Here is a 14500-nt window from a genome sequence, read left to right as displayed (position 1 = left end):
GTTTATCACCTCGAGACAGGACGTATCAATAGTCTTGTGTGATTATTATTTTTTGTTTTGTTTGAAAGTTGGTTGTTTAGGCAACGATTATTATTTTTTTAAAAGACCTTTTTAGAAGTTGCAAGTTTTGCCGGTTTGGTACTGATCGTCTTATTGTATGATTATTATTGAACTCAAAATAATTATTTCAAGCCTTTAAACAAAATCTATTGAAATAATTTAGACTTTGAAGAAAATCAAATGAAATAGACTCAACAAATTACTAAACATGATTTGTGGGTCAGCATAAGAGAAACAAGGTAATAGAGATCGTTTTGTCATCATCACAACAAGAATTAACAATTTTTTTGTTTGTTTGAATTCGCCAATATTCTGCCAGAAGAGTAATACACTTGGGGTAGAGATCTAGGTATGTTATTTTTAAAATGACATCTTTCTATTTATTCAATAGGTCAAGATGGAAAAAGCTCCGTTGGGCATCGAAAAGGCTAGGGAAGAGAGAATCAACTCGAACACGGAGAGGATGAAACAACTTGGCATTCTCACTCTCTCACGCGATGTCAACGGTTTACACAAGAAGAAGACTAATTCAACGATGAAGAGAAGAATTGAAATGTCGACTGAAGAGGAAGGTGTGGTTGGAGAAGACAGCAGCCCTCGAAATCATAGTGGTACCAAACTGTGTTTTCTATTTTTTTGTGAAATTAATTTAGTGTATCGAGTTGAGGGTTTCATATGAAATTATAAGTTGAAATGTTAAATTAAGTAATTGCAGATATGGATTTAGAGGAGTATAATCCTTTGACTTCTGATGAATCAAGTAGTGAGGAGGTAGAACCACAAAAAAAGAAGAAAAAAAAAGGTAAGACCACTTGTGGAATGTGGGGTGAAGAGCAAGGTGTGATTAGAGAAGGCAGCAGTCAACAAAATCATAGTGGAGCAAATACAGGTAAATAAACAAATTCCCATTTATTTCTTGATGTTAGCTCTGGTTCCAAAATCTATAATGAGTTCAAATGTTAAATTATGTAATTACAGGAATGAATATAGAGGAGTTTAATCCTTTAACATCATCTGATGAATCTAGTGAGGAGGAAACACCACAAAAAAAGACAAGAGGTCGGACCACTTGTGCTAAATTAGCAAAGAAGAATGGTTTATATATCAAATTCAACAGGCATGGGCATCCAAAGGGTAAATGGTTGAGCCAATATAAGACTCACGTGGCAACAGTGTCAAAAGAGAGATTTCCTATCAATATTACAAATTGGAAGAAAGTTGACGATAAGTTGAAAGAAGAATGTTGGGAGGAGATAAAGGTACAACAAAGGTTTAAAATAAAAAAAAATCCTTACAAACATAATTTTACTTTTAAATATTATATAATTATTGAATTGCAGCAACTTTGGGGCATAAAGAAAGATACAGGCTTCAAACATGCCAAAAAGAGAATGAATTCAGCATGGAAAAATTTTAAGAGTGATCTCGTAAACGATTACATGAGGGCAGGAGTACTTCCATTCAGCAAATACACTTGGATAAACTCGGAAATTTGGGAAGAATTTGTGAGGCAGAAGTCGACGCCAGAGTTTGAAGTACTATTTTAATAAAATCATTAATTACCATATCATTTCTATTTTTCTTTTTAATACCTAACATGCATGTTTCCTTTGATTGCAGAAATTAAGTGAGACGAATCGCGAACTGTGCAAGAAGAATGACAACCCACATCGCTTAGGATCCCGTGGATACGATGTGAAAAAACGCGTGTGGAAGAAAAAAATCAAAGAAAAATCCGAGGATGTCACACCTATCCTAGATATAAAGGATCCAAGGTGCCAATTTTACGTCTTGGGACGAATGGTAAAAAAACCAAATGGGACTCTTGAGGCCCCTCCAAAGACACAAGCTCTGATAGATACCATTGTAAGTGTTGATTCATTTACATAAATCATGATTTACTCCAAAGACACTAGCTCATTTCTTATATTTTTTCAACAGAAAGACAACCAACAAAAGGTTGACTCGGGGGAAATCGAAGCAAGTGGCTCGAGTGATGTTCTCACGCTTTCTCTAGGGAACCCGGAACATTCAGGTCGGACGAGGGGTCTTGGGGCGCACGTGACCTGGAAACAAGGCTTAAATGCCCCGAGGGCTCCGAGAAAGAGGGGGGTTAACCAAGCCGATATGAAGGCTTTTGCAGAGGAGATAAAGAGACAGTGTTATGCGGATATGAGAGAGGAGATGAAAGAGCAAATGAAGGAACAATTGCTTGAACAAGTTAGGGATATGAGGGTTTCATTACTCGCTGAGCTGAAGGTGCAACAAGCTGAACCAGATCAATCCAGTCCTGGATTCCGTCGCAGTAGTCAACATTCCAATATAGTTACAAGCCCTCTGGATTCGATTCAAGTATTTACACTTTTATTTACAATTAAAACTTGAAAGTGATAGCATTTCCTTCAATTGTCTAACTTAGTTTTTTTATGGTCAAATTTCAAGGTAATCTCACCTTGCTATCTCACTTGTAAAGTTGGAGAGGAGCACATCAAGATGGCGAATGCTATGGTATGGCCGAGGAAGAATGATGAACAAATCCACTGTGTGCCATTGCTAGAGGACCACATGAAGGTGCAGGTGGATTCTGCCGTTGACGATATCTATCTCAAGTTTCCTCTTCCGACTAAAATTAATAAGGATTTTGTCAAAATCGAAGACACCTTGGGAAGTTTCATTCAATGGCCGAAAGATTCAATTATTTTGGACGAGGTAACATAATATTTTTATTTCTGATATATTTAGAAGCATGTGTTCTTTTCCTATTGCATGTGTACATAACATTTTTCTTTTTTGCTAGTCAACAGCAAGGAAAAAAAAAAAATGTTTGAACCAACATAAAAAATCCTAATCAGCATCTAACAAGCTCATTGCGTGTACCACAATTATTTTTATTTAACAAGTTATTATTTGTTCTAGTGTATAGAACAAGATGTCTCAATGCCAACTGAGTCAGCATCTAAAGAATTTGAGAAATCCATGCATCGTGAGGCGCTTATTTCAAAGAAAATGTTAGCTAAGGTGGGACCGGAATTCCAAGCCATACATGAGAGGGTGATGAAAGAACCGCCTGAAAATAATGGGTTCCTCTTGCCCATTAAGGAGGGTCTGTTGCTTCCTCAGTCAACGTTAATCAACTTAGGTTTTAACGACTTGAAGGATCTAGTGAAGCAAGACATGCTCGATGTTTCAATAATATCCATCTGGGTTATGTGAGTTTGTTTAACTTTACGCGTAGTGATTATTTTTACAATTAACTCATTTTAAACATTTATGTAATGATTTTCAGATATATGAAGAGATGTGTCACTGATCTAGGTCGCGAGGCTGATGTCGGTTTTTTGGACCCTAGTAGGATATCTCAGTCACTTTTTAGATCTGAATCAAGTAGTGCCGCTTCAAGCTACTTGCTCGAGTCATTGAATAATATGCAGGATAAGAAATTTATCCTTGCACCATACTTTGAGTTGTAAGTTGCTACTTTTATTGGAGTAGTTTATATATTTTTAACAACATATGTAGATTGATTATTATCATGTATGATGTAGTAAACATTGGGTGCTTCTTGTTTTTGTCATGCGTGATAATACGGTGTATGTTATTGATTCTCTAGCGCCAAAGGAACCAAATTATGAGATCATGGTGCCATTTATAGAGTGAGCAATAAATATAACATTTAGTCTAACTTCATTTACTTACAATCAATGTATTATTTGTTGGTAATACTAATTAATTCATTGACATTTAATAAAATTTCAGCATTTTTGAATCTTATGTGGAGTTTGGAGGAGTGCACAAGGAGGGATCCATGCAATGTGTGTGGCAATTCATTAAGGTGTGAACTTGTACACTTGAGTTTTAGTTTGACACTTAATTTGTTGCCTTCTTTGCTATTGAGCTCTCTTGGGTAATTATTTCACTTGCATTGAACATTTCAGAGCCCTAGGCAAAAAGGTGGCAAGGTGTGTGGATTTCATGTCATGAAACACATGCAAGACATAGTCACTACGCAATTTGACATTTTTCCTAATGTATGTATTTTATGATTGAAATTGATTCATTTTTCATATAGCTTGGATAAAATTAACTTCTCAATTTTTATTGATGCAGTGTGATTTACCGATAGAAAAATATACACCGACGCAACTTCATGCAATAACACGACAATGGTGTACATTTTTCTTGGACAACTTCTAAACTAGTCATAACAAATGCAATGTTGTTAATTTCAAATGTATATTTTGTTACTATATATGTGTTATGTACATTTTACTATAGTGTGGTTTTTTTGTGAATGAATATGTTATGTTATTAAATTGTGTTGTCTTTTGTTTATGTTGTGTACATTATTTGCATGATCTTCTATTTAATAGTCAATGAATGTAGTATAGTAATATATATGGCTAGCAAAAATATGGAGGCTAGCCCCGATACAGGCAGAACCATGCCAAAAATTTTACGTCAACAGTGACTGTTTTTTAACCATCAGTGTAGGGTGCCTACAGTGACTGTTTTTTTTTAAAACAGTCAGTGTAGGGTGCCTACAGTGACTGTTTTTTTTTAAAACAGTCAGTGTAGGGCGCCTACAGTGACTGTTTTTTTTTAAAAACAGTCAGTGTAGGGTGCCTACAGTGACTGTTTTAAAAAAAAACAGTCAGTGTAGGGTGCCTACAGTGACTGTTTTAAAAAAAAAACAGTCAGTGTAGGGTGCCTACAGTGACTGTTTTAAAAAAAAAACAGTCAGTGTAGGGTGCCTACAGTGATTGTTTTAAAAAAAAAACAGTCAGTGTAGGGTGCCTACAGTGACTGTTTTTAAAAACAAACAGTCAGTGTAGGGTGCCTACACTGACTGTTCTAAAAAAAAAACAGTCAGTGTAGGGTGCCTACAGTGACTGTTTTAAAAAAAAACAGTCAGTGTAGGCACCCTACAGTGACTGTTTTTTAAACCGTCAGTGTAGGCTATCCATACTGACTGTTTTTTACCCGCCAGTGTTGAGTATCTATACTGGCGGCGCCATCACTGACGCCTCAATAACAGTCAGTAAAGAGGTTTTTTAACAGTCAGTAAATGAGTTTTTTGTACTAGTGATATTTTTTTTAACCCCCCCTCAAATTCTATCATTTTTGGTTTTAACCTATAAAATCAGGGTTTTATCACTAGTGAAAAAACTTGAATTAGGATCGGCCTATCTGGATTGGCTATATGAAACAACTGATTCTAATACCTATCTGTATCGGTTTTTTAAAAAAAACTGATCCTAAAAACTATTCAGATTGGGTTTTATGATCAACCGATCCTAATTTATGAACTATTAGGATCAGTTGTTTGTTATAACCGATCCTGATGGTTGTTTGTTAGAACCGATCTTGATACTATCAGGATTGGTTTTTATAGACAACCGATCCTAATAGTTCATTAATTAAGATCGGTTGTCTAGAAAAATCGATCCTAATAGTATCTGTTGGGTTTCGGGGTGTCCAAAAACCCGTTTAGGTTTAAGCTGCGAAAAGACCGTAAAACAAAAATTTTACTTCTAACTTAAGCCAAGAATTAAACACGGTATGTCAGGAAACATTCCAAGGCGGTCCACCTTCCGTATTCCTTTGGCATCAAAATCCCTTTTAATTCTTTTACAAATCCACTCCTTGATTGATTTCTAAAACTTTAATCTATTTACCAATTAAATAGATTAATATAACATTTATACCTTATTTCCAAATTCGGATTTGAATGCAGACCGAGCGAGAAGAGTGACATCGGGAATGACTCGTCTCGGAGCATCAGACGTCTGATGCCTCTATCGGTTATCCACCAGAACTAACCAGAGAGCAGTTTATTTCTTTTGCCAGAAATACCGTAAACCGTGGAATTATGCAAAAATCACTATTCACCGAGAAAAAGACAAAAACACGTAAACACGAATTTACAGTTATTCAGATTCACTAATAAACAAAATTGAAATACCGCGAAATTTTGAGAAAACACTGTTCATCGATCCCACAAATATACTTCTCAACAACCTGTAAGATTATACGTCAACTACGTATAACTTTCTTTTCTCAACCGAAACACTATTTGGGAGAGAAAACGAGAAAGAGAGAAAATACCGATTCGATTCGACACGAAACGATACAAGTGAATTGAATATCTTTTCTTTCACACCACCCACTTATTTATAGCCTTCAAATATGCATGAAATAACCAAAATGCCCATGCCACCTATTAGGGTTGGTTATGGAGGTCGGCACCATGGTGAAATGACCATTTTGTCCTTGGCCGAATGGGCCTTGATTTGTTGGGCTTTGAATTTTGGATTTTGACTTTGGGCTTTTAATTATAATCAAGGTTCTAAATAGCGATTATAGCGGCATAGCGGGGAGACCAAAAAAAAAGCTATTGCGAATAGCGTAGCTATAGCGGAAGCTATCACACATAGCGATTTTCCCTTTTCAAACTTTATATTCTATATTTCTACTAATTATCAACATAATCAATATTAGAGAATTGATGTAACAACTAAATGACAACTAATCTAAGTTTATATTTTTTATCAATTACGCAAATAAGAATGAAAAAAAATCTAAAAAGTAACATTATTTAATAGTTTATAATTCATGGTATTACATATTATAATAGACAAAGAGCAATTAATTTTATAAGGTAAATGAAGTCAATATACATATTTAAACATTTTATAATTATAATAATAATCAAAATCAGTTTTCAATTGAAACGAACGATAATAATTTTACAAACGAATACTATAAAAAGAGTAATCAAAATGAATAATTAGTATTTGAATATTTCTCGATATAGAATGATAGAAATAAGAATAGAAGTACAGAAGTCCATATAAATTGCAAAAAAAAAAAAATGTAGCATAGCGGTAGCTATAGCGGGTCTCATATAGTGGTAATAGCGGTCAGCTATTATAGCTATAGCGGTCGTAGCTGAGTTAGCGCAATTTTATCTTATAGCTTAGCGTTTATGGTCCGGAAAAGCTATAGCGCCGCTATAGCTAGCTATTTAGAAGCCTGATTATAATAAAAGCTTTGATTATTTTGGGCTTTTAAATCCATAAATCAAATCCATAATTAATCAATTAAAATCCAAATCAAATGGGTAAATTTCGCTGTAGGTCACTAAACTTTGTTATTTGTTACGAATTGGTCACTCAAGTTTGATTTGTCTCTTTTAAGTCACTCAACTTTGTTATTTGTTCCAATCAAGTCCCTCTATTTTTTTCATCCAAAATTTTAACGGAATATACTAATTCCGTTAGTATTTTGGATGGAATATGCTCATTCCGTTAATATTTTGGATGGAATGAGTATATTCTGTTAATTTTTTGGACGAAATAGGAATATTCCGTTAAAATTTTGGATGGAAAAGTGTAGAGGGACTTGATTGGGACAAATAACAAAGTTGATTGACTCAAAAGGGACAAATCAAACTTAAGTGACCAATTCGTGACAAATAACAAAGTTTACTGACCTATAGCGAAATTTACCCAAATCAAATATATATAATTGTCATGTACAATTATATTTCTTTTCGGTTGTTGTTCGGTAACTTTTATACAACGTACCTTGTACGCTTGTAAATTAACCGTTATTTTTTTTGTCATCTTATATGACATTTATAATTTAATTATATCACGTATAATTAATTATAACCATCTTATTATTAATCATAATCAATTTATAATTAATCAATAAGATTCTCCGGGTAGCTCCTATATGGTGTGACCCAATAGGATCTGTGTTATGTTGGTAAATAGAATTAAAACTGTTTTAATTCTATAATCATAGGAGGCATCTAACATCTGCACTATGACCATCCAATTACACAGATGATGATGTACTGTACAATATCACAATCCAGTAAACTATTTTACTCGTGTTAATTCTTTGTCTCATAGTTATCAGATCAGTTTCAAGGTAGGTGTGTGTTATCCTTGCAAACTTAATCTTTTCTTGATCTTGAACAGATTACCAAATATAATTACTCTTGTAATTATATCGCATGCAGATAATCTTATTCTATCAAGGGGCTCAGTGATACTATAACTCGTATAGAGATACAAGGGACAATAGTACTTTTGGTAAACCATCACTACCTCAGCTAAGCTATATATATCGAAGAGCTACCGTTATGACTGCATTTTACATACAGCGTTAGGTAACAATCACACATACACATATCTTAGGAGGAAAGATGAATACCTCATACTTTAGAACTTAACACTGAATGAAAACATTAATGACACGAACACAATTCCATTTAATGTTTCATTCGGGGTCTGTCAAATATCATGCTCCTAGAACATATATCTGTGTGATTAAAATATCATGTTCCTATTCAATTCACTCTTAATCAATTTCAAGGTTTGAGTAAATGGAAGGGGAAAAGGAGTATGACATGGTGTATATTTGAACCCTAAATGAGTATGAGTATGATGTTAATTGTTCACACAAAAGTATGCACAAAGTTTTAGTACAACAAGCTGTATCTTTTAACCTTGACTAACTCTTGATTTAGACTGCAAGTGCACAATCCTATCGTTTGTATTGTCAGGTATCGATCCAAGGGACGGTTCAGGTATCAACCAGATTCTACTTAAAGTAGCTAAAAACTAGAAGTTGGAAAAGTTGGTTTGGGTAATTATGCTTCCTAAGTTCAATTGCAATAATTAAATAACAGAAAGTAAAGTTTGGTTTTAAATTAATAATAAAAGGCGTTTTCAGGGTTTCAGACTCATCTAAGTTCTGCCTCTCAGTCCCTGATACGGGTCGTACAGATTCCTGTCCGAGTCGTATCAGTTAATACGGGTCATACAGCTTCCTGTCCGACCCGTACTGACTTCGAGTTAATGCACCAGATACAGTTTCTTTGTGTTGTTCATTTGTGTAGGGTTTTACTAACCAGACATAATGTTCCTAAACCTCAACCGTCGTATTTTTGGTTCATTAACTTGGTATGGAATTGCAATATCTGCCCTCGTCGGGTTCTAGACCTCAATTGTCGTATGTTGGTCCGAATTACATAGTTGCTTGTTTGGTATACTAAAGGTAACCACTTATCCGTCGATAAGAGAAAATGTTCACCTTTCGGCTACTACTTGGTTTCACCTTTCGGGTCACTAATCCTACCTCATGTACTTAGTTTGGTCGAAAGATTATAAGGGTTGTAATGCGCTACAGACGTGATCATTCATCTATTGGCAAACCAATAATAATCAAACAATTTATGCTAAGCAATTAAAATCAAACACAATCAATCAAACACAAATTTCAACACAAAAATTACAATATCCAAAATGCAAAACAAAACATTCGATTACATCTTAACCCTAGAAACAAAGAAAATTACTCTAGCATAGTTCTAAAACAAATAAAACAGATGAGATAAAGAAAAGTCATGGTAAAACCCAAAGAAGAAGAAGATCCGTCGAAAACTCGCGTCTTTCGCTTCTCAACTTCGTCTCCAAGCTTAGCCGCTAATCCAAACCCTAGAAAATGCTTCTCTCTTCCAGAATTAGCTCAAATAATAATGGTATACAACAAAGATTTATCTCCAGCTGTCAGACAAAGCTTTGCCAATCTGAATTACTTATATCAGAATTTCATCAAGATCATCAGCAGTTATTGAATATATTGGAATGTAAAAAAGGGTCATTTCCCATTCGCATACCTAGGTTTGCCACTGTCAGACAAAGCTTTGCCAAAAAGTGCATATATACCCCTGATACAAAAAGTTAACAAGAGATTACAATGTTGGGCGGCAAAACTATTATCAATGGCAGGAAGACTAATTCTGATAAATTTGGTGCTTTCATCAATTCCAACCTATTTTATGACTGTTTCCAAATTACCAAGTTGGGTAATTGAAGACATAGACAAAATGAGAAGAAAATTCTTATGGAAAAGAAATACTTTAGATGGAGAAGGAAAAGGAATTCATCTGGCAAACTGGGAACTAGTTTGCAAATCAAAAAAGTCAGGAGGATTAGGAATAGTAGACTTGAAAGCTTTCAACACAGCATTATTGATGAAATGGTACTAGCAATGGAAAAAACCTGAAGCACACCTTTGGAAGACTTTGTTTCAGAATGAATATAATATTGATGATGAAGGGCAATTACCAAATTGCAAATTTTTCAAAACCACACTAAAGGAGGCCCAATATTTCTGTGAATTGCATCTTAAGAGAAGAATAAACAATGGTGAGAAAACTAAATTCTGGCACCATGATTGGGGTTATGGGCATCTTAGTCAAAAATTGCCAGACTTATACGCATTAGCATTAAATCAACAGGAGATGGCCATTCAAGTGATAAACTCCCAATCTATTGCTTCACATTTTCAACCTTTGGTCTCTCAAGCAAGTCTGGACCAATTTATCCAATTATTCACAATAATTGGAGGTCTGACTCCACTGAACCAGAGTCAAGATGAGATGGAATGGAGTCTGACAAAAACAAAAGAATTCATAGTAAACAGTGCATATAAGGAGTTAAAGAATGAGACAAATAGTAATATTATAATACAAAGGGTATGGAAGATGAAGGTACCTCCAAGAATGAAAATCTTCATATGGTTAGCTTATTACAAAAAGATTTTGACAGCAGAGAATTTACAAAAAAGGGGATGGAATCTTTCAAGCATGTGCGTGATGTGCAGAAATAGTGGGGAGTCGATTCTTCACCTATTTTCACATTGCCCTTTTGTAATGGACTTATATGGAAAAGTCGCAAGTATTTCAGGAATCCAACAAAGAAATTGGAAGGAAGAGTTTAATGCAGAAGAGGCGATCAATTGGACAGTATCATCAAAAGGAAGTATGAAATCCAGAGAATTAATATTATTATCCATATTTATCTGCTGGAGGGAAAGATGCACAAGAATATTCAGAGAAGAAGTCAGAGAGGTGGAGGAGTTGGCTCAAGAGGTGCTATTTCAATGGCAGATATTAAATAACAACTCTTGAAGAGCAGTTAGAAGAGTTTTAAATTTAGAATTTTGGTTTTTTATTGTTTCTCAAAAAAAAAAAATTATTATTTTTAATCTGTTACTCAACATGGTTGAGTGAACTTTTTGAAATATGTAAAAGGTTTCACATCGAAATCTTTAAAAACCTTCTCAAATCAATAAAATAAATAAGGACTTTGATCCTTATTTTTACTCAAAAAAAAAAGATTTATCTCCAGCTTGCCTTCCAAATATTGCGCACTACCTTCCATCCTGGTATACTCCAGATCTTCTGTGGCACTTCAACAAACGTGTTACTCATAAAGTAAATATGTTTGAACAGTTTAAATTAGTCGTTTGAAGTCTATCTAATAGATTAATTTTGGAGTTAATGTCATATGACACCAATATCATACTAGACAGACTCATTAATTACTAATTAATTCTAGTCAATATATATATATATGTTTGTCTGAGCATCTTTTTGCTGGTTGATAACTGAAGTAATTAACATCTGGTTCGCATATTTGATGGCTTAGATTAGATACCCAAAATTAATGGTCTTGCGATATATTTCAAGTAGAATTTTTTTGCATGTTCGTGTTCTATTAAGTTTGTTTTTCCTTCAAAATTAAGGAAGGCAAAGTGTTTTGTTAATTCGTTTTTTTGACTGGATATATATAATTAATCATTTGCATATAAATGCTAATTATAATGTAACTGATCCACTATATATATCTGTTGATTCTTTTTTGATGAAGTAGGTTGATAATATGACGAGCGGCGTAAGTGACGGTGGGAACACTGGTGGCTTAATTGGTACATATTGGGCCGGTACAAAGTGACAGAATCTTGTCGAGGCCGCGCGCCATGTTTTTACTTTATGTAATTTCTAATATGATCTTGTTTTAATTGCTGATGTTTAATTGTTTCATACGCATGTTATATATGGATCCATACCCCATGCATGAAACAGGTCCGCAACAAAAAAAACAATAATGTTATAATTTATCTGTTCCTGATCATGCCTTCAATATCACAATAACTTACTTAACAAATAGACTTAATTACATAATTAATAAGGAAATAGTGTCAAGTGTTGTGGAATTTAAGAACTGCACATAACACGGTTAGATATATAAGATATTGTCTTCCTAGGGTCGTCACAATTATCTTGACCAATGAACCATGAAAAAAGCATTACGAATTAACAACAGCAGAGAATCCATTTATTATAAATATATGTGCTTAAAACACCCAAATACTGACAGGAAATCAGTAACACATAACGCTTAATAGAAGGTGCAAGTTAATTGGGCTCGATAATATTATTTTTTCTGCCCAAAATAAATAAATCTGTTTCACTCGAGGTCCCGATCTGCTTGTGGAATTAAAGAAAGCATCAAAGAGACTATAAACACATTTTCATCATGGTTTGATGTCAATATCATGTTGAACTTTGTTCAATTAATGGCCACCCTGTTCATTTTATTATTTTTTAACATATGTCTTGACAATTTAACTATCATATTTGTGTGATATTTTACTATATATATATATGTCATACAAGTAAATTTTCAAGTCATTTTCTCCAGTCAAGATTGCCCACATATTACAAAAATTGTGATAAACATACAGAAATTGACACTATTATTTTTAGTTGATCTAAAATCAAAATTGGTCCCTATATATATATATATATATATATATATATAATTCACGCGTGAAAATCTTGTTGATTCTAATTTCTCAATCATTAATACTGGCAAAAATAATTAATTTGCAATGTGGCATTCCGGAATTTTGGCTACTAGTAGTTACTATTACAAGTTTTTCAAAGTAATTAAACTAATCATGCTTTGTGCTTCAGTGACAATAATAAACATACTTTTTTTAATTCTCCATTTTATTTGCATCTTTAATTATCATGTTCTTCAATGTCGACTATGCACTGTATCTTACATTCTTACTAGTCAACAAGGAGCCGCAAAGACAATAAAATTTTCTAGGTGCAACGCTAAATAATTAATGGTCAATTATTCACTAAATCTTATTCATTAATACTTACTCAAAAATTATATCTAAATATTAATAATTAATTATTACTTGCACAATTTTATGCTACTGAAGCCTATATAAAGCCGCTTCCTGATCTGTGAGTTCACACCACATTATTCCGACTAAATAGAAGAAAACATAAAAGAAAAAAAAAAAAGACTTTCAGCTGCACCTTTTGCCTGAGGACCTTTGATAACCTCCAACAATTGGGTGGGCCCAGACTCGCCACCACGAGAAAATGAAATCGCTCCGCAAGGAGCATGAGGAGCAGATTAAGATTGAGCGTGACAAAATTCGCCATGCATAAAAAATGGTGGTGTTTCCTCCTAACCCCACATTTCGGGAGATGGACCACAAGTATGGTATCAGACCAGTAGATAGAGAGTTCATTACAATGGCCAACAAGGCCGGTGGTGAGCTGGCCAGGAAAGTGAACAACTCTATGATAATTGATTGATCTCTCAGGAGGTAATCTCACGTACGGTACGTAGTTCATTGTCTCTCGTGTTATCTTGCGGAGTGCATTCATTTCTTCACGATGGCTAGTCTGGTGCCCTCCCAATTGTTGGAGGTTATCATACTGTTAGAAATTTCCTACGGACCAATTATTTTGGGCTGAAATTATATATAATGTTAATTTCTGAAATTAAATATGGATTCTGGACAAACATGTTTTATTGGGCCACATGGAAGCCGATAGTGGGTGATCTATTTATGGAGTCCATTTTCTCCACTATCCCATATTCATTCGATTATTTTGGAAAGTTGCGGTATTGGAAAAATCGACCTATCAGATCTACGGTTAGAAATAAACTGAATACACACATAAACCTAATTTCCATAAACCATGAGGAGGAGATAAAGGAGAGATAAAGAGCGCCGTCAGTTTGGTGCTAGCAAATTGACTCGCAGAGGTTTTCAACTTGTTCATGTGGATACTGATAGATATGTGGTTGCTATTGCCATGCACATCCGACACGCAAGCAAGGCGAAAGAAGATTATGTGAGATTTTCTGCCAGAGCCAAAGAAGAGCTTCCACTGCGCTTCTCTAATATAGCAGTAATTTCTATCTTGGATTTAGTTTTAGTTACACATAGTTTTTGGTACGGAAGGAATTGATTGATTGATTAAAATAGAATTAAACCCTAGATCCTACCCGAATGCCCAACACAAATGTCTTCTAGCTAACGGACCTTTGTTTTACACATAGATCTTGTACAAATTAGGTATCCAAAAGTATCTCAAACTCTGCAGATTAAATATTATGGTGTGAGACTTTTTTTTCAATGGGTGTTGCAGTTTTTGTGTTAGAGATTTCTTTTGAGTATTTAAGTGGCATATATACAAAATGAATTCTGCTAGCTCTGTGGCTGTTAAATAAGTTTTGCACGTATATTTCGAACTAACATTAAG

General features: G+C 34.3%; 1 protein-coding gene across 1 annotated transcript; it reads left to right on the top strand.

Moving 5' to 3' along the window:
* The first annotated feature begins 452 nt into the window (after positions 1–452).
* LOC144569216 (uncharacterized) lies at positions 453–4323 on the top strand. Its single transcript, XM_078319458.1, has 13 exons — positions 453–671; positions 776–949; positions 1088–1319; positions 1401–1595; positions 1681–1926; positions 2002–2412; positions 2503–2769; positions 2977–3269; positions 3347–3526; positions 3606–3713; positions 3817–3892; positions 3996–4088; positions 4168–4323. The coding sequence occupies exons 4-13, from the start codon at positions 1452–1454 to the stop codon at positions 4252–4254; spliced, it is 1905 nt and encodes a 634-aa protein (XP_078175584.1). The 5' UTR covers positions 453–671; positions 776–949; positions 1088–1319; positions 1401–1451; the 3' UTR covers positions 4255–4323.
* The last annotated feature ends 10177 nt before the right edge of the window (positions 4324–14500 follow it).

Source organism: Carex rostrata, chromosome 18 (genome assembly GCF_964058835.1).
Source record: "Carex rostrata chromosome 18, lpCarRost1.2, whole genome shotgun sequence".
In the NCBI taxonomy this organism is placed as follows: domain Eukaryota; kingdom Viridiplantae; phylum Streptophyta; class Magnoliopsida; order Poales; family Cyperaceae; genus Carex; species Carex rostrata.
Note: the sequence above shows the minus strand (reverse complement) of the source record. Positions and strands in the feature narration are given on the sequence as shown.

Coding starts and splice junctions, on each gene's coding strand:
- LOC144569216 (XM_078319458.1), top strand. CDS start 1,452: ATGAATTCAGCATGGAAAAATTTTAAGAGTGATCTCGTAAACGATTAC. Junction 1,596..1,680: donor AGTCGACGCCAGAGTTTGAA/GTACTATTTTAA, acceptor CTTTGATTGCAG/AAATTAAGTGAGACGAATCG. Junction 3,270..3,346: donor ATAATATCCATCTGGGTTAT/GTGAGTTTGTTT, acceptor AATGATTTTCAG/ATATATGAAGAGATGTGTCA.